Genomic DNA, 17210 nt, shown 5'->3' with positions numbered 1-17210 from the left:
AGAACTTATTCCATAGTGCAGGGGTACTTTGAGGCACATATCGGTCTCTCAATGCTTCATGTAGACAAAGAGCGTATTCCATAGTGCAGGGGTACTTTGAGGAGCATACCGGTCTCTCAACGCTTCATGTAGATGAAGAGCATATTCCATAATGCAGGGGTACTTTGAGACACATATCAGTCTCTCAATGCTTCATGTGGATGAAGAGCTTATTCCATAGTGCAGGGGTACTTTGAGACACTCATCAGATGAAGAGCTTATTCCATAGTGCAGGGGTACTTTGAGACACATATCAGTCTCTCAATGCTTCATGTTGACGAAGAGCTTATTCCATAGTGCAGAGGTACTTTGATACGCATATCAGTCTCTCAATGCTTCATGTTGACGAAGAGCTTATTTCATAGTGCAGGGGTACTTTGAGACACTCATCAGATGAAGAGCTTATTCCATAGTGCAGGGGTACTTTGAGACACTCATCAGATGAAGAGCTTATTCCATTGTGCAGGGGTACTTTGAGACACTCATCATATGAAAAGCTTATTCCATAGTGCAGGGGTACTTTGAGACACATCAGTCTCTCAATGCTTCATGTAGATGAATAGCTTTTTCCATAGTGCTGGGGTACTTTGATACGCATATCAGTCTCTCAATGCTTCATGTTGACGAAGAGCTTATTCCATAGTGCAGGGGTACTTTGATACGCATATCAGTCTCTCAATGCTTCATGTTGACGAAGAGCTTATTCCATAGTGCAGGGGTACTTTGAGACACTTATCAGATGAAAAGCTTATTCCATAGTGCAGGGGTACTTTGAGACACTCATCAGATGAAGAGCTTATTCCATAGTGCAGGGGTACTTTGAGACACTCATCAGATGAAAAGCTTATTCCATAGTGCAGGGGTACTTTGAGACACTCATCAGATGAAGAGCTTATTCCATAGTGCAGGGGTACTTTGAGACACTCATCAGATGAAGACCTTATTCCATAGTGCAGGGGTACTTTGAGACACTCATCAGATGAAGAGCTTATTCCATAGTGCAGGGGTACTTTGAGGCACATATTGGTCTCTCAATGCTTCATGTAGATGAAGAGCTTATTCCATAGTCCTGGGGTACTTTGATATGCATATCAGTCTCTCAATGCTTCATGTTGACAAAGAGCTTATTCCATAGTGCAGGGGTACTTTGATACGTATATCAGTCTCTCAATGCTTCATGTTGATGAAGAGCTTATTCCATAGTGCAGGGGTACTTTGAGACACTCATCAGATGAAAAGCTTATTCCATAGTGCAGGGGTACTTTGAGACACTCATCAGATGAAGAGCTTATTCCACAGTGCAGGGGTACTTTGAGACACTCATCAGATGAAAAGCTTATTCCATAGTGCAGGGGTACTTTGAGACACTCATCAGATGAAGAGCTTATTCCATAGTGCAGGGGTACTTTGAGACACTCATCAGATGAAGAGCTTATTCCATAGTGCAGGGGTACTTTGAGACACTCATCAGATGAAGAGCTTATTCAATAGTGCAAGGGTACTTTGAGATGCATATCAGTCTCTCAATGGTTCATGTTGACGAAGAGCTTATTCCATAGTGCAGGGGTACTTTGATATGCATATCAGTCTCTCAGTGCTTCATGTTGATGAAGAGCTTATTCCATAGTGCAGGGGTACTTTGAGACACTCATCAGATGAAGAGCTTATTCCATAGTGCAGGGGTACTTTGAGACACTCATCAGATGAAGAGCTTATTCCATAGTGCAGGGGTACTTTGAGACACTCATCAGATGAAAAGCTTATTCCATAGTGCAGGGGTACTTTGAGACACATCAGTCTCTCAATGCTTCATGTAGATGAATAGCTTATTCCATAGTGCTGGGGTACTTTGATACACATATCAGTCTCTCAATGCTTCATGTTGATGAAGAGCTTATTCCATAGAGCAGGGGTACTTTGAGATGCATATCGGTCTCTCTATACTTCATGTAGATGAAGAGCTTATTCCATAGTGCAGGGGTACTTTGAGGTGCATATCGGTCTCTCAATGCTTCATGTAGATGAAGAGCTTATTCCATAGTGCTGCGGTACTTTGATACGCATATCAGTCTCTCAATGCTTCATGTTGACGAAGAGCTTAGTCCATAGTGCAGGGGTACTTTGAGACACTCATCAGATGAAGAGCTTATTCCATAGTGCAGGGGTACTTTGAGACACTCATCAGATGAAAAGCTTATTCCATAGTGCAGGGGTACTTTGAGACACTCATCAGATGAAGAGCTTATTCCATAGTGCAGGGGTACTTTGAGACACTCATCAGATGAAGAGCTTATTCCATAGTGCAGGGGTACTTTGAGACACTCATCAGATGAAGAGCTTATTCCATAGTGCAGGGGTACTTTGAGACACTCATCAGATGAAAAGCTTATTCCATAGTGCAGGGGTACTTTGAGACACATCAGTCTCTCAATGCTTCATGTAGATGAATAGCTTATTCCATAGTGCTGGGGTACTTTGATACACATATCAGTCTCTCAATGCTTCATGTCGATGAAGAGCTTATTCCATAGTGCAGGGGTACTTTGAGACACTCATCAGATGAAGAGCTTATTCCATAGTGCAGGGGTACTTTGAGACACTCATCAGATGAAAAGCTTATTCCATAGTGCAGGGGTACTTTGAGACACATCAGTCTCTCAATGCTTCATGTAGATGAATAGCTTATTCCATAGTGCTGGGGTACTTTGATACACATATCAGTCTCTCAATGCTTCATGTCGATGAAGAGCTTATTCCATAGTGCAGGGTACTTTGAGACACTCATCAGATGAAGAGCTTATTCCATAGTGCAGGGGTACTTTGAGACACTCATCAGATGAAGAGCTTATTCCATAGTGCAGGGGTACTTTGAGACACTCATCAGATGAAGAGCTTATTCCATAGTGCAGGGGTACTTTGAGACACTCATCAGATGAAAAGCTTATTCCATAGTGCAGGGGTACTTTGAGACACATCAGTCTCTCAATGCTTCATGTAGATGAATAGCTTATTCCATAGTGCTGGGGTACTTTGATACACATATCAGTCTCTCAATGCTTCATGTTGATGAAGAGCTTATTCCATAGTGCAGGGGTACTTTGAGACGCATATCGTTCTCTCTATACTTCATGCAGATGAAGAGCTTATTCCATAGTGCAGGGGTACTTTGAGGTGCATATCGGTCTCTCAATGCTTCATGTAGATGAAGAGCTTATTCCATAGTGCTGCGGTACTTTGATATGCATATCAGTCTCTCAATGCTTCATGTTGACGAAGAGCTTATTCCATAGTGCAGGGATACTTTGAGACACTCATCAGATGAAGAGCTTATTCCATAGTGCAGGGGTACTTTGAGACACTCATCAGATGAAAAGCTTATTCCATAGTGCAGGGGTACTTTGAGACACTCATCAGATGAAGAGCTTATTCCATAGTGTAGGGGTACTTTGAGACGCATATCAGTCTCTCAGGCATGTTCTATTTTATGCTGCAGGCAAAGTTCATATCCTTGTATCTAATGTTTCTGGTGCTGTTTGTTTTGTGGATGTGCAAGAGAACCATCAGAGCTGGATTTGAGGATGCCTTATATGCCAGGCATCAATCACCTCTCAGTAACCTGAAAGAATCTGAGTACAGCGATAGGGCCTGAAGGCAATCAGTGAAGGACAGGGTATTTATACCGTGGATTCTGCTGATGAGGAATCTTTGAGTGTGTTCCAACTGTTCCAAGTGCCTGGTTAGGTACACACCAAAGGGGGCATTGCACTCAATGAGGAGAATGATAAGGGACAGGATAGTGGAACTAGAACTTCTTTGGAAGTGGTGTCATACCTTTGCTTAGGAGCTGGGTGACAATGAATGATTTTCTTACTGTCTCGACTACATGTTAGTTGATGGCCAGATTACTGACAACATATGTTCCCAGATCCTTAGCTATCAAGTCAACTCTTAGGGGTGTTTTATCGATAGAGTAATTACCTTTGGTGGGCAATTTCCCAAGAGCACTATAATGCATTTCTTCACATTGAATTTTAATCTGTGGCCTTGAAACCAGTCATTTGGTTTGTTTGACCCTCTTGTAGAATATTGGTGTCATGGGGGAGTCTATGGTAGCTCCCAATTTGCAGTCATTATTTATTTTATTTATTTCCAGTTTGATAATCGGGGTGGTCCACTGGGCTCAAGGAGCCTGTTTTCAGTGGAGACCCGGGGAGAAAAGCTCCAAAATTACAAAAATATAAATTAAATATAAAACATAGCATTATATAATATTTTAAACAAATGTAAAAGGATACAGTGAGATGTAGCAAAAATACAGTGCATTAAGAAAAAGAAAACTTGAGGATAGTTCATGATATACATACATAGTCAGTAGGATAGCCACTGGAAAATGAAAAGATTAGATGGAATATATACACAAAATGTGGAGAAAGGAGAGGGAGGCAGATGAGTAGTAACGAACGAGACAATTGTTTATTGAAAAATGATTCAAGTGTAATAAGAGATAAGGAGATATACAGAGGAGAAAGAGGCTAATGTTTAGTAGAAAAAAGAAAAAAAATGTTGGACACATTTTTTAGATAGTGTCATTTGTTACTCAATTTTATATAGATTTAGAAGGAAGAAATATATAGGGAGAGAGAGTAGAGAAAAGAAAGCTATGTATAGTATTTACATTATGTACATTAAAGGTTTAGAACTTATGTTAGAATTGGCGAGGGGAAGCTGTTGGGAAAGAACAGCATGGAGTAGAAGTACTTAATGAAGTACTAGTGAACAGCATGGAGTAGAAGTACTTAATGAAGTACAAGTAGGAGTGAGTTTAGTAGGATTAGGGGGGTAGAGAGCAATTACATTTCCAATTATGGGAGAGGTGGGAATGGAGCTGGGATATGAAGTGTTCAAAGTTTTTAGATCCTTAGTGAGGGGGGGGGGGTTCCATTTTTTTTCTAAGGAGTAGGCTAGCACAGACTGGCCAGCGGGACATTTTGGTTTGTAAATAGAAAGTTGATTTTGATGGGCAGATCTTAGGGGTCTGTGAGTGGTATAAGATGGTAGGATATTTGTTAGAGCAGGGCATGCAGTAGGTTTAAAGATTAATTTGTGGGCTGTAGTGAGTTGGAGGTAGTCGAGGTAGTTGGGAAGCTCTAGCCATTTTAGCATGTGTAGAGAGGTGCAATTGTGGGAGGAGTGTTTAGATTTAGTAGTGAATTTGGAGATTTTGTTATAACAGATTTCTAGTTTTGAAGAGATGGAAGAAGCAAGGTTGGTTCGTAGTGGGGCACCATATAATAGTGATGGTAGTAAGTAGATAGTGGCAAGAGTTTGCCTTGTAGAAGCAGAGAGGAAGTGAGAGTTTCTGTATAGCATACTAAGTTTTTGATGTTTTTTTCAATATTTAATTGGACATGAGTATCGAATTTCAGGTGTTCATCAATAGTAACACCAAGAAGTTTAGTGAAGGCGACAACTTCTATAGAGGAGTTGGCATGGCTGATAATACTGAAGGATTGTTTGTCAAGGGGAAGTATTTTTGAGGGAGAGAAAAGTAGGATTTTGGATTTATTTGCATTAAGGGAGAGGTGGGTTTGAAGCATCCAGTTCTCAGTAGTAGTAAAGGCAGATTGGGCAATTGCTTGGAGAGCAGGAAGATTAGGAGCAGAGCAGATTAAAGTAGAGTCATCTGTGTACTGCACTATTTTAGTGTTGGGAATGGCAGCATGGAAATCATTGATAAACACATTGCAGAGCATTGGACTGAGTATCGACCCCTGGGGAACCCCGGTTGGGGTAGGAAGGAAGATTGAGGTACAAGTTTGTCATTTCACGGCCTGGGATTTGTCAGAAAGATAACTCTTAAACCAGGTGAGGGAGTATTGAGAGTGATTGAGGTTAGAGAGGTGAGTTAGAAGGTGGGAATGAGAGACAGTGTCGAATGCCTTGGATAGATCTAGAAGGACAGTGGATACAATTTCTCCAGAGTCACGAGCATGGTTTACTATGTCTAAAAATGAGAAGAGAGCAGTTATTGTACTGTGGCCAGAGTGGAAGCCATGTTGAATAGGGGTGAAGAGGTGGTTATTGATAAGGAAAGGTATAAGCTGGAGGTGCATGCATTTTTCAAAAATTTTTGAGATTGGGGACAGAATGGCTATTGGATGGAAATTAGAGGTGTTATTGTTTTTGCTTCCTTTGTGAAGAGGTAGGATAAAAGCAGCATGCCACAATTTGGGGACATAAGATTCATGAATGGATCAGTTAATGAGAATGCTGATGGGGATGGCGATACCATCTGCAGCAAGCTTTAGAAAGAGTGAGGGGATATTGTCAGGGGCATTGGAGCATGGCTTGAATCTGGAGAGAAGCTTTTTGATGTAAAAGGTAGAGATGGGTTTTAGATGAAAAGTGGGGGGAGGGTTGGGAGAGGGAGATTGAGTAGAGGAAGGGAAGGTGGGATTGAGTGGAGGGGTGGTGATGTAATTGGGGAAGATCTTAGTGAGTTCAGCTATGGAGTTGGTAAAGAAGGAGTTGAATAGAGTGGCAATTTATGTGTCTGTTTTATTGTTATCAGGACAAAGACTGTTTTTTGTACCTGGGTGCAGAAGAGAGTTGATGGAGTTCCAGAATTGCTTTGTTTTTTTGACTTGGTAGACTGTAGTTTAGCGTAATAGGAGTTTTTTGTCTTTTGTAATATGCTTTTTGGTTAGGTTACAGAGTTGCTTATATTTCAGGAGGGTGTCAGTGAGTTTCTTCTGGTTGTAAAGGTCCAGGTTTCCAGGTCTTGTCTCTTTGTTGCATAAGTGATTTAGTGTCTTTAGTTAGCCATGGGGCAGAGTTGGGTTTTATTCTCTTTGTTCTAGGTGGGGCTTGGGCATTTAGAAAGTGTAGGAAGGTTGTATTAAAAAAGTCTACAGCTTTATCTAGGGGAAGAGATTTTAGATTGCCCAGTTTGTTAGTTTAAGTGTCTCATCTGCAAACATGATGAGCCAGAGGTCTTTAACATTAGTCTTGACTTCCAGAAAATAGTTGCCAAATAGGAGAGACCCAATGCGGAGTTCTAGGGTACTCTGTTGGTCTCCTGGTGGAGGTGGTCTCACAGATCCAGACTTCTTGGACCCTAAATGTGAGCCAGCCAGCAATCCAGTACATTACAGGGATTTATGCCTAGTTCTGAGAGTTTGTTAACAATCCAAGAACACCACCAAGTCACAAAATAAAACCAAAAAAAACCCAAAAAACCAAAATGGAACACAACAAGAGTCCAGTCCATTTATTAAATCAAAATATTAAAATAGTAAACAGTAACTAATGAATGAGGTTAAGCTCATTCATCTGTGTTATTTCCAGACTTCCTCAGAACTTCTTGTAGTATAGTTTGTTAACAATACCTGAGTGGGGTATTGTATCAGGTGCCTTTGCCAGGTTAAGGTACGTGATATAAACCATTTCCCTCGTCCATAGCCTTGGAAACCCTCTTGAAGAAGTCTACCAGACTGAGAAGGCAAGGCCTTCTCTTAACAAAGCTATAGTGGGGCAGGTGGGTCCATTAGCTGTAGGTTGCCAATGTCCTTGTTGATCATTTCCATGATAATTTCTCCCATGGGTATGCATATTAAACTTCTCAGACTGATGGGTACATAGTTCCAAGGGTCAGCTGATAGTTCATCATTATGAAGAGGGATGACCTTTGTGGCTCTCTATTCACCTGCCACATAACCTGTTTTGTGGTTGCAGTTGAAGAGTGCCTCAAGTTATCCTGCTAGGTCAAGTTATACCCTTTATAGGAAGCAACCAGGGATATTGTTGGTGCCCACTGAAGCAGTGTTTTTGGCCTTAGTGAGTGCCACCAGGACCCGATTCCCATTCACAGTTGGGGGGTGATATGCTCGATGGAATTTCAGAGGGGGTAGTGGGGGGGTGGAGTTAGAGATAAATTTATCAGCCAATAGATTTGCTGTGTCATTGTGGTCAGCAAAGTTAGTGCCATTAATCAGCAGTTCTTGACATTGCTGAATGTTACCTTTAAAGTTCCTGACATAACTGAGGGAGGCCTTGTGATTGTTCTTAGCTTGGGAGGCTATACTGACCTTGTAATTGGCCTTGCTGGACTTTATTAGAGCTGTTAGTGTCTTGTTTACTTCAAAAGGAGGGCTATTGTCCCTGTGAGAGTTGGTCTTTCTGATTTTGGCCATGATGTTTTTTTTTTATTTTGTTATATATATACCCTGTTGGGGTTTATTTTTGGTGGTAGAGCTGGGCATACTTCTTATAGGTATGGCAGCCTCAATACAGCCATTTACATGTTTGTACACAGTTTCTGTAAATGTGTCCTCGGGGTTTGGGGAGATGTGAATTTTGACAAACTGTAAATTAATAGTTATTAGAAGTATTAATAGTTATTAATTGTAATTAATAGTTTGCTTTAGAATAGTTCCTAACTGTTACTGATTTAGTTGGGGTTTCCAGGTTCATTTTTATTTCAGTGGAGCTAGCTTCTTGTTCCAACCTCACGATGAGGGCAAATCATAGAGGGGAGTGCAGGATTCTTCCATGTTGCTGAGTACTAGGCGGAATATGTTTAATCCTCTGGTTGGAGTGTGCACTATCTGGTCCAGTGAGTTTGTGTTGATAAAGCAAGGAAATGTGCCTGTGAGTTAGAGCAGTATATGGTTCCTTGTTTATAGAGGGATAGTTAAAGTCTCCCATGAAAAGGGTACTTGGTTGGATGGTGAGCATCTGTAGTAGGTCTAGATAAGAGTTATGAGCTACATGGAACACACAGGATGACTTGTAGCTGACCAGGACATGGTAAGTAACTTTGTCTAGGAGACTTGGGCATGGATGGACTCCAGAGCATCCTGTTTAACCAACCTAGTGTTGTATTTATTGCTAACATAGACTGAGGCACCTCCACCTATAGCCACTGTCTGTGCTGCTGTTGGCTTAAATGTGTGGAAGGCACTGTAGCAATGCAGTGCTAGAGTACTTTCTGTAGCTTTAAACAAAGTCTTAGTAACAGCACAAGTGTATACATTCTCCAGAGTGAAGAAAACTTGTAGGGTGTGGAATTTCTTGTTTAGGCTCCAATACCGAGCACCCTATGGCTGCTTTGAGTTTTTTTTTTTGCTATGTTGGCAGATTTGTCATTTTGTCATTGCCTAAAAAGGCTCAAAAGGAGTGGATAAAGCTGTAGCCAATATCTGAAAGCCCAGGGAGGTGCAGATAACCTTTAGCAATGCAACAGGGTCTGTTAACTCCGTCCTCTCATGCTGTTGGATATTGGACTCCCCCAGAGTGACACCAAAAACTAAGCTAATTAGTAAAATCAATAATTTTCTGTTCCTACTGTGGCATCAGTCTTATTGAAAGTAAAATGCTGCTGAATGCAAGACAAGTACATCTCTTTCATATAGTCCAGTGAGGTGCTTCTCAGGTCATTTATAGCCACATGGACTGGGAAAGAATCATATTAGTGCCTGTGGTCTAGTAACTTGAGTGTGTGCATCAACATCTTGCAACAAGGGCAACTGCTCCCTTTGCCCCACCCTAGCTACACGTCTGAAGTTTTAAAATTAGGTTACTGACCTCCTTTAAAAAGAAAACGTCCTTCCAGGGAGAAAATCTACTCCCTAAGAAAAAGCCATGAAGACATTACCTCCTTAAACTCAACCCCATTCCTCCACTGAAAACATTCATTGGAAAATGTGCCTTTTCCAGAAAGGGCCTGGGATTAGTGGATAAACTAACATATGAAATAAAAGGACAAGACTCCCCATGGTCCAGGACATCTTCATAAGAACACCTCTACAATAACGTATTTCATAATTAAGTACATTAAGGACAATGGATAACAATGAATCCAGGAGTCAACTGACCTCATGTAATATCTCCGTCCCCTATCATGGATGCAGATTTAACCAGTGAAATACTATATATGCTGTACACTGATAATGGTAGTCTTCATTCTTGTACTAATCTTTACTCAGTGTAAAAATTCATGCAAGTTACAATTTCAATATCTTTTCCTAAGGTCTGGGTTATTCTGGTTCTTTAATTCAAGTTCTCTAAAGCTAAAGCAAGGGATTCTTTAACTATGTCCAAAATCTGAAAGGAAATGTCCAGCTATGCTTTGAACTGGTTGTGGATGGCACCACCCATTATCAACTGGAGGTAATAGCCAACCTGCTAGCTGACAGATTTGGAGCAAATCTCACCCCCCCATCCCCTCTAGTCATCCCCCAAAATATACCTGCCACCATTCCTAAGCCTATTATCTCAAGAGAGCAGGTCATCTCAGTGCTCTCCAAGATGAAAACACCACATCAATGGGACCAGTCAACATCCCAGGTTGCCTTTTAAACAACTTAAAACATGAGCAGGCAGGCCCACTTGGATCCCTGTTTAAGCACAGCCTGAGAATCAGCTGTGTCCCAGTAGAATGGGGGACAGCAACAGTAATTCCTCTGTACAAATGGGGGACCATCAACTGACCCTGGGAATTATAGGCCCAAAGGCTTGACTAGCCTCATCTCCAAGGCCATGGAAAGAATCATTATGGATCTTATTAACAAGAAAATAGGTAATCTCCAAACTCTGGACCCAACCCAGTTCAGATTTGTTAAAGGTAGATCTTGCCTGTTAAATATGGTTGACTTCTTTAATAAAGTCGACAAAAATTGCCAGCATCAAATACAGTGAAAAGCATCAAATGAGGCTAGTAACTTAAATACATAAGTATTTTATTATGCATAATAAGCATCCCAGACCGGTTTCAGCCAACAGTTTCTCCTCAGTGGGAATGAAAGTAGTCTTTCTAAATACTTATGTATTTAATTTACTAGCCTCATTTGATGCTTTTCACTGTATTTGGTGCTTGCAATTTTTGTCTACTTGTATCTCTTCCTGCCTTGCACCTGGTCCTACTTGCAGAGAGTTTTTTTCTTCTTTAATAAAGTCCCCAAGGCCCTGGATGAGGAAACAACAGTGCATACTGCCTATCTTGACATAGCCAAAGCATTTGACACAATTCCAAGCTCAGATATTATAGTAAAACTCTCACAATTGGGAATTATCCCCTACATTACCAGATGGGTAGCCAACTGCCTCATCAACAGGACACATACTGTCAAAGTGGATGACTTCACCTCTAGCAAAAGATCATTTACCAGTGGCATACCACAGGGTTCTGTGCTGGGCACCTTACTGTTCAGAATTTATTTCTCAGTCGCGACCTCAGAAGTCCAGGCAAATTTGGATGTCCCGTGGCTGACCAAGTTCACTGATGATTGAAAATTGGGAGCAATCATTCAGTCCTCCAATGATGTTAATATACTGCAGACAGGGATAATGCAGACAAATGATTGATGTCAAAGCCACAGATTAAAGCTAAATGCAAAAAAAATGCATTATTATTCCCTTTTGGAAAGCTGACATCCCTGCTAATTACATTAGAAGCAGCACCCCCATAAAAATAGACCCAGTGGTACGTGATCTGGGTACTCAGATTGATGGCAACCTGAACTTTGACCACCAGTTATCCACAGTAGTAAGGAAATCCTTCTATGAGGGACATCTTATAAGTAAAGGAATCACATCTAGATCTAAAGATGTTATAATTCTATTATACTCAACCCTCATCTGATGTAATTTAATACAATGCTCCAATCTGCATGTATCTCACCAGACACCTACAACAACTGGACAGACCCCAGAGGTTTCTCACCGAGAAATTACAGGGTACACAAAACAAGCCTTACACAGACTGAATGAAAGCCCTGTCACTGTATTCTGTCTCCTACCGGTTGCTAAGGGGTGATCTGTGCCTGGCTTACAGGGCAGTCTCTGACCCAGCCCTGATGGAAATGCTACGCATTTGTAAATCAAACTGCAGGAGGGTCACTTATTCCAGGGATCTTAAACTAGCCTCTGACATGAACAGGCCCTGCTGGAGAGAAAGATACATCTCTCAGAAACTGTCACTTCTCTGGAACAAGCTTCCATTTCATGTGAAACAGAATACTTCCCTGACCCTCTTCAAACGCAACCTAGATCAATGGATGTGTGAGTGCAAATTCACTCCTGGGGTGGTGCTCATATCCCTCCTGGACACAAAGTTAGTATTAACTACCATAGACCCTCAGCACTACAAATGTCACTCACCAAACCACTGACAATTGGGGCAACTCAGGATGAATATGGATAGGCTTGTAAAGGCTCTAGGGCCATTAGCCTTGTAACCTCTTATTAAACTATGAACCTGTGAACCTATGATGTTATGTCTCTACTTGTTTCAACCTCTCTGGTTATCTTACATTGTACGGATATGCTTTTATATCCACTGAGACTTTATATCCTATGATTAGAATATATTGTATGAGTGTTATTTTACTTTATTTATTGCCAATTGAAATCTTGTATACTTGCCATTGAGTCTGGGACAAAACTTGGAGTAGCTCACTTACCTGATTACCAAACTACAAATAAATGAAATAAATACATACATTGGAAGTGTTAGGTTTTAGATGATATGATGACTTAAATGTTACCTTGGCTAGTTACCTACAGACTATGAAAAAATGAAGATGACTGAAACTGGTCTGTGGACCAATTGATTTAACTGTTTATTAAAAATAATCACAGATGGAAGGGAGGTGAGATATGGCAGCTATAGATAAATAGATGCAAGACAGATAGGGATATATGGTAAAGAGCAGCCCCTGAACAACAGGAGGCATCATAGATACCTATTGCAATGCAATGATATAGCTTACAAAAATTTGGATCTGGGTATCTTTTTGCTGGCAGGATAGTTTTCAGTGTTTAGGCTCACAATTCTCCTTACTAAACCCAATACTGATAAAGAATAAATCAGACGCATTCTAAGTATAAAGCAGCAAGGCTACACCTCTGGAGCAAAGAAATTGCTTGCTGCAATATATGCAGGTCATACCACAGTCATGAGTTCTTTACAAATCCTGAATATTTTCATTTCAAGAAGGGAAACCTGAGTTAATTTCTCTCTTTCAATCTTTAAAATACAGAAATATAAAGAAATGTTTTAAGGTACCCAAATAGGATAGCAGCTAGCCTTAAACTAGTTGTCATAAAGGATATGAAAAAAAAAAGTGGATGGCCATTTGTCTGACAGTTAGTACAGAGGATTAGAGCTCTGAGCTGTTAATGAGTTGCTCCATCTAGTCCAGGGTACAGAGTTTGATTCCTTTCCCCTCAAGTTGCGTACTATATAACACAGGTTCCTTTCTCAAAGAATGGATCCTAATTATCCTTAAGAAGGGCCAATCATGCTCCTAGCTTACCAGGTTAACAAATAAATAAAATGGACAGCGCATAGAATTTGCATGAGTCTGTTAACAGTTTGGTGCTTAATGCATTAACTGATATCTTATCTGAACATATCACATCATAGAAGGAATGAATTTAACATTCTTCAGATATTATTGTCATCAGAAAGGCAAAAAAAGAGGTTATTATAGATTTCTAACATTTGCGTGGATGGACATGAAACTACAGTTTAATTTCCAGTGGGAAAGAACATAGTTAAACTATTCAGAAGTCAACCAAGACACAAAGAGTGAATAAAACAGATCCTTTCTTGCACTGCATCAGCTTCAATGGCATTAAAGTCTCTGGTAAAACTGGCTAAAAAGTAATACAAAGTAGGTTAAGATAGAAATGACAACGTCATTCAGTTGTCAACTACTTAGATAACAGTGTCCGTTTTCAGAGAATGACCCAGAAGTGCTGTCTAGTTAAATGACTTGCTCAGCACAGTAGGTTAAAGAAATATAACCCTTTGCCCTGGACTACAGGAGGCATCTTGATAATAGCTCACAGCTTTACCTTTCTATGATAATTGTCTAGAGATAAAGGAACACATGGACTGGCTATTACTTATGATATAAGTAAGGTCCATTTGTTAAACGAGCTATAGAGCCATGGTAAAGTTAAGTAACATAGAAGAATGGTGTAGGGGTCAGTGTCAGGCCACCAATCCTTAAATGTGTAGCCTACTGCCACAAGGCATACAGCCACATAAGCATTAGGTAAAAGTGTGTCTATATGATTTTTTTATGTTTTTTTTTAATAAAGTGGATGATTTAAGAAAAAAAGAAATAAAAGTAATTTATTACAAAAAAAAAAAAAAAACTGCCAACACTTTAGATCTGTGACAAAGTCTGAATGAAGTGATGTGTATATTTAATTTTGGATGTCTGAGAGAGTGTCAAAAGTTAATATCAAAGGTCTCCAATAAAGACCAAAGGCCAGCCAGTTCAGAAATACAAATACAACTGTGTAAGATCTGTAAAATTGCAAATTACACAGTACACTTGCTGTCCTGAAATGATACAAATTATAGCCTGTTTTGCCTACAGGCTATAATTTGACTAAGGCTACACTACAAAAAGTATGATAAATGCTATATTTTAAGCATTTGAACACGTGACTGCATTAACACTAACAGGAGAGAAGTCATTAAGTGTTAGTAACTGAATTATACTTACGATGTTAAGTACCAGCAGTGTTGGAAGTATTAATCTGAAATCACTGTTTAAATTTATAGTGTCATGAACACAACATTTCTGTTACAATGACCCCTCACCTTAAGCACTGCACTCAGTACCATTTAAGCAGAGTCTGCTGTCACAGCACAGACAGGACAGTTGAGATTAGAAAACCTGAACTCATCTTCTCAGCTAAACATCCCAACTTTTGTGACTAGAATATTGATATGTGCTGCATTGTTGTAGGAAGGATCTAGAATCTACACATAGCACGAATTGTACTTTCTATGGGCCAGCACTTCAGATGCTATGCATTGTACTTTGTATTGATTAGCACAGCTTCCCCTCTCCTACCAGGTGATTCTACTTAATACATGGACACTTTATGTGTGTTCCCAGTCTTTGTTTTACTGGCAACATCCTTCTGATATCCCATTATCCTGCATAAAACTCCACTACCTGCAGGCTGTTTCTCCAAGGTGAGCCTCAGCTGTCATGTGTAAAAAGCAGCCACACAAGGATGGGAAGGGGTTGAATCATGTGCTCTTTGTTATTTCCCACCACCACTGGGACACAAGTTAAATCGTAACGGCTGCAACACACTGCCTTTTAGCTGCTTGCAGCAGTAGAGATAAATAGCTGTGTATGGGGCTGCATGTTTCTGCAGTATCTGATGGATTGTTTGAGTACAGAAATATGTTAGATTTATTAGCAATGTCATTCAGAATGGATGAAGAACTTTACAGCCTACAGCATACTCTGCAGTACGTTAGGAATTCTGTGCATGTGTGTGTACGTGTGTCGTGTGTGTGTGTGTGTGTGTGTGTGTGTGTGTGTGTGTGTGTGTGTGTGTGTGTGTGTGTGTGTATGTGTGTCGTGTGTGTGTGTCCATGTGCTTTTGCGTTATGTACAACCACATGGTGTGGTTGCTTCTTTAGTTACTTTTCAATACTGCAAATTAATATTTTTTCATGCAATCTACCAAAGAACGGTACTGACATGAATGCTTTTGCTCTGTGCATTGAAATGATAATTATTCATCTTGTATGATGCAGCCCTGTTTTATTCCATGTTGGTATGACTAAAGGCTAGTACTAAAGCTAGCACTGAGGGCTGTGTGCATCAGTAATTTGAGAAAGTGCACCCTTGGCCTCCATGTGTCATGGTCATAGATATTTTGCAGCTAGTGTGGCCTTCAGAAGATTAGGTGTGCTCATGTGTGTTATAATTTCAACATTGCACATGAATATTTGTCAGTGAGTCTTTCTTTTCCATTCATCGGTTTCATACCAGGAAATTAATGAGGTGATTGTCTGTGACAAGAGGCTGGCAGCTTCCTTACTGATATTTCTGAATAAATCAAAATGAGTCATGCAATTACTACACATGAAACAATAAAGAAACATTCTGAAATGAAGTTAGAGACCACACACAATTATCTTATTGTTCTAACAATCATGTCCAGATAGGCATGTCCACTAAAAAAGCAATCAGTTTAATTCCCTTGGAAAAAAAAAAGAAATAAAATTAAATCTTACTGTATGCGCAGGATGCCTGAGTGCAGCTTCTAACTACAACAGAGGAAAGACAACAATTTCTCAAGATAAGTGAAATGGCTGCTTCACTTAGATTACTAAATTAACTGTTCAGAGCAGGCAGAGATGGTGTGATATCAATTTTCATTACATTTTTTTCATCTGATCAGCTTTCAATTATTTTGCATGGATGGTTCTGTGAAATATCTTACATAAATACATTCATTTTGCAGTAAAGTTAAAATAAAATGCAGCATGCAGCAAAATTGCATAACATAAACCAAAAATACGCACCAGTCCTGGTGGGCCCGGTGGACCCCTGGGGCCAACTTCTCCCTGATGAAATAAAATGTTTGTTACTATAAATATCCTACATGACAGCTTACATGTGCAGAATAAAGAAGACTGAGAGAAAACCATGAAATGGAAAATGAAATTAGGAAGTGCAGTACATGAAAGAGGAAGCAGTGTGTGTGTGTGTGTGTGTGTGTGTGTGTGTGTGTGTGTGTGTGTGTGTGTGTGTGTGTGTGTGTGTGTGTGTGTGTGTGTGTGTGTGTGCGTGCGTGCGTGTCTGTGTGCTCTGTGCAGTGCTTAAATTCTAGCCCTTGATTATGGCTTTGTCCGACTGTCTTCCAGTAATATAAACCTTCAATCACAACTAACATTAAGGGGAATATATTATTACCCTTCTCGTTGCTCTATGGCACAATCTCACCCTCTGCCTCTCTCTCTCTCGCTCTCTGTCTCACTATACTGATTTGAAGACACAATTCCTAATCTCTGTCTCTCTTTATGTTTCTCTTCCTGGACAGTTAGGATTAAATATATAAATGCTAGTTTAGTTATACTGATATAGACATACAATCACTGATACATACATATAAAAAGGTGTCCATGTCTCTGTGTAACTCTGTGTGTGTGTGTGTGTGTGTGTGTGTGTGTGTGTGTGTGTGTGTGTGTGTGTGTGTGTGTGTACTCCATGCGCATATCTTTACATATATTTATCTATCCTGGTGACCCGTCAGTCCTATACCTTATGACAATTTATACACACAGATTTAATTTCTATAATCTGATCCATCAATAGAATGGCTCTTTAATGCAAACCTGCTTT

General features: G+C 40.1%; 1 protein-coding gene across 1 annotated transcript in view; it reads right to left on the bottom strand.

Moving 5' to 3' along the window:
* Positions 1-17210, bottom strand: part of COL19A1 (collagen type XIX alpha 1 chain) — a gene marked incomplete in the record, with an annotated part of 3251042 nt that overhangs the window by 960508 nt on the left and 2273324 nt on the right. The window contains 2 exon segments of the mRNA XM_044063894.1: positions 16100-16132; positions 16391-16432. Coding sequence (XP_043919829.1) covers positions 16100-16132; positions 16391-16432 — 75 coding nt within the window.

This window comes from Protopterus annectens, chromosome 2.part2 (assembly GCF_019279795.1).
Source record: "Protopterus annectens isolate FY-2018-M chromosome 2.part2, PAN1.0, whole genome shotgun sequence".
Lineage (NCBI taxonomy): Eukaryota > Metazoa > Chordata > Ceratodontiformes > Protopteridae > Protopterus > Protopterus annectens.
Note: the sequence above shows the minus strand (reverse complement) of the source record. Positions and strands in the feature narration are given on the sequence as shown.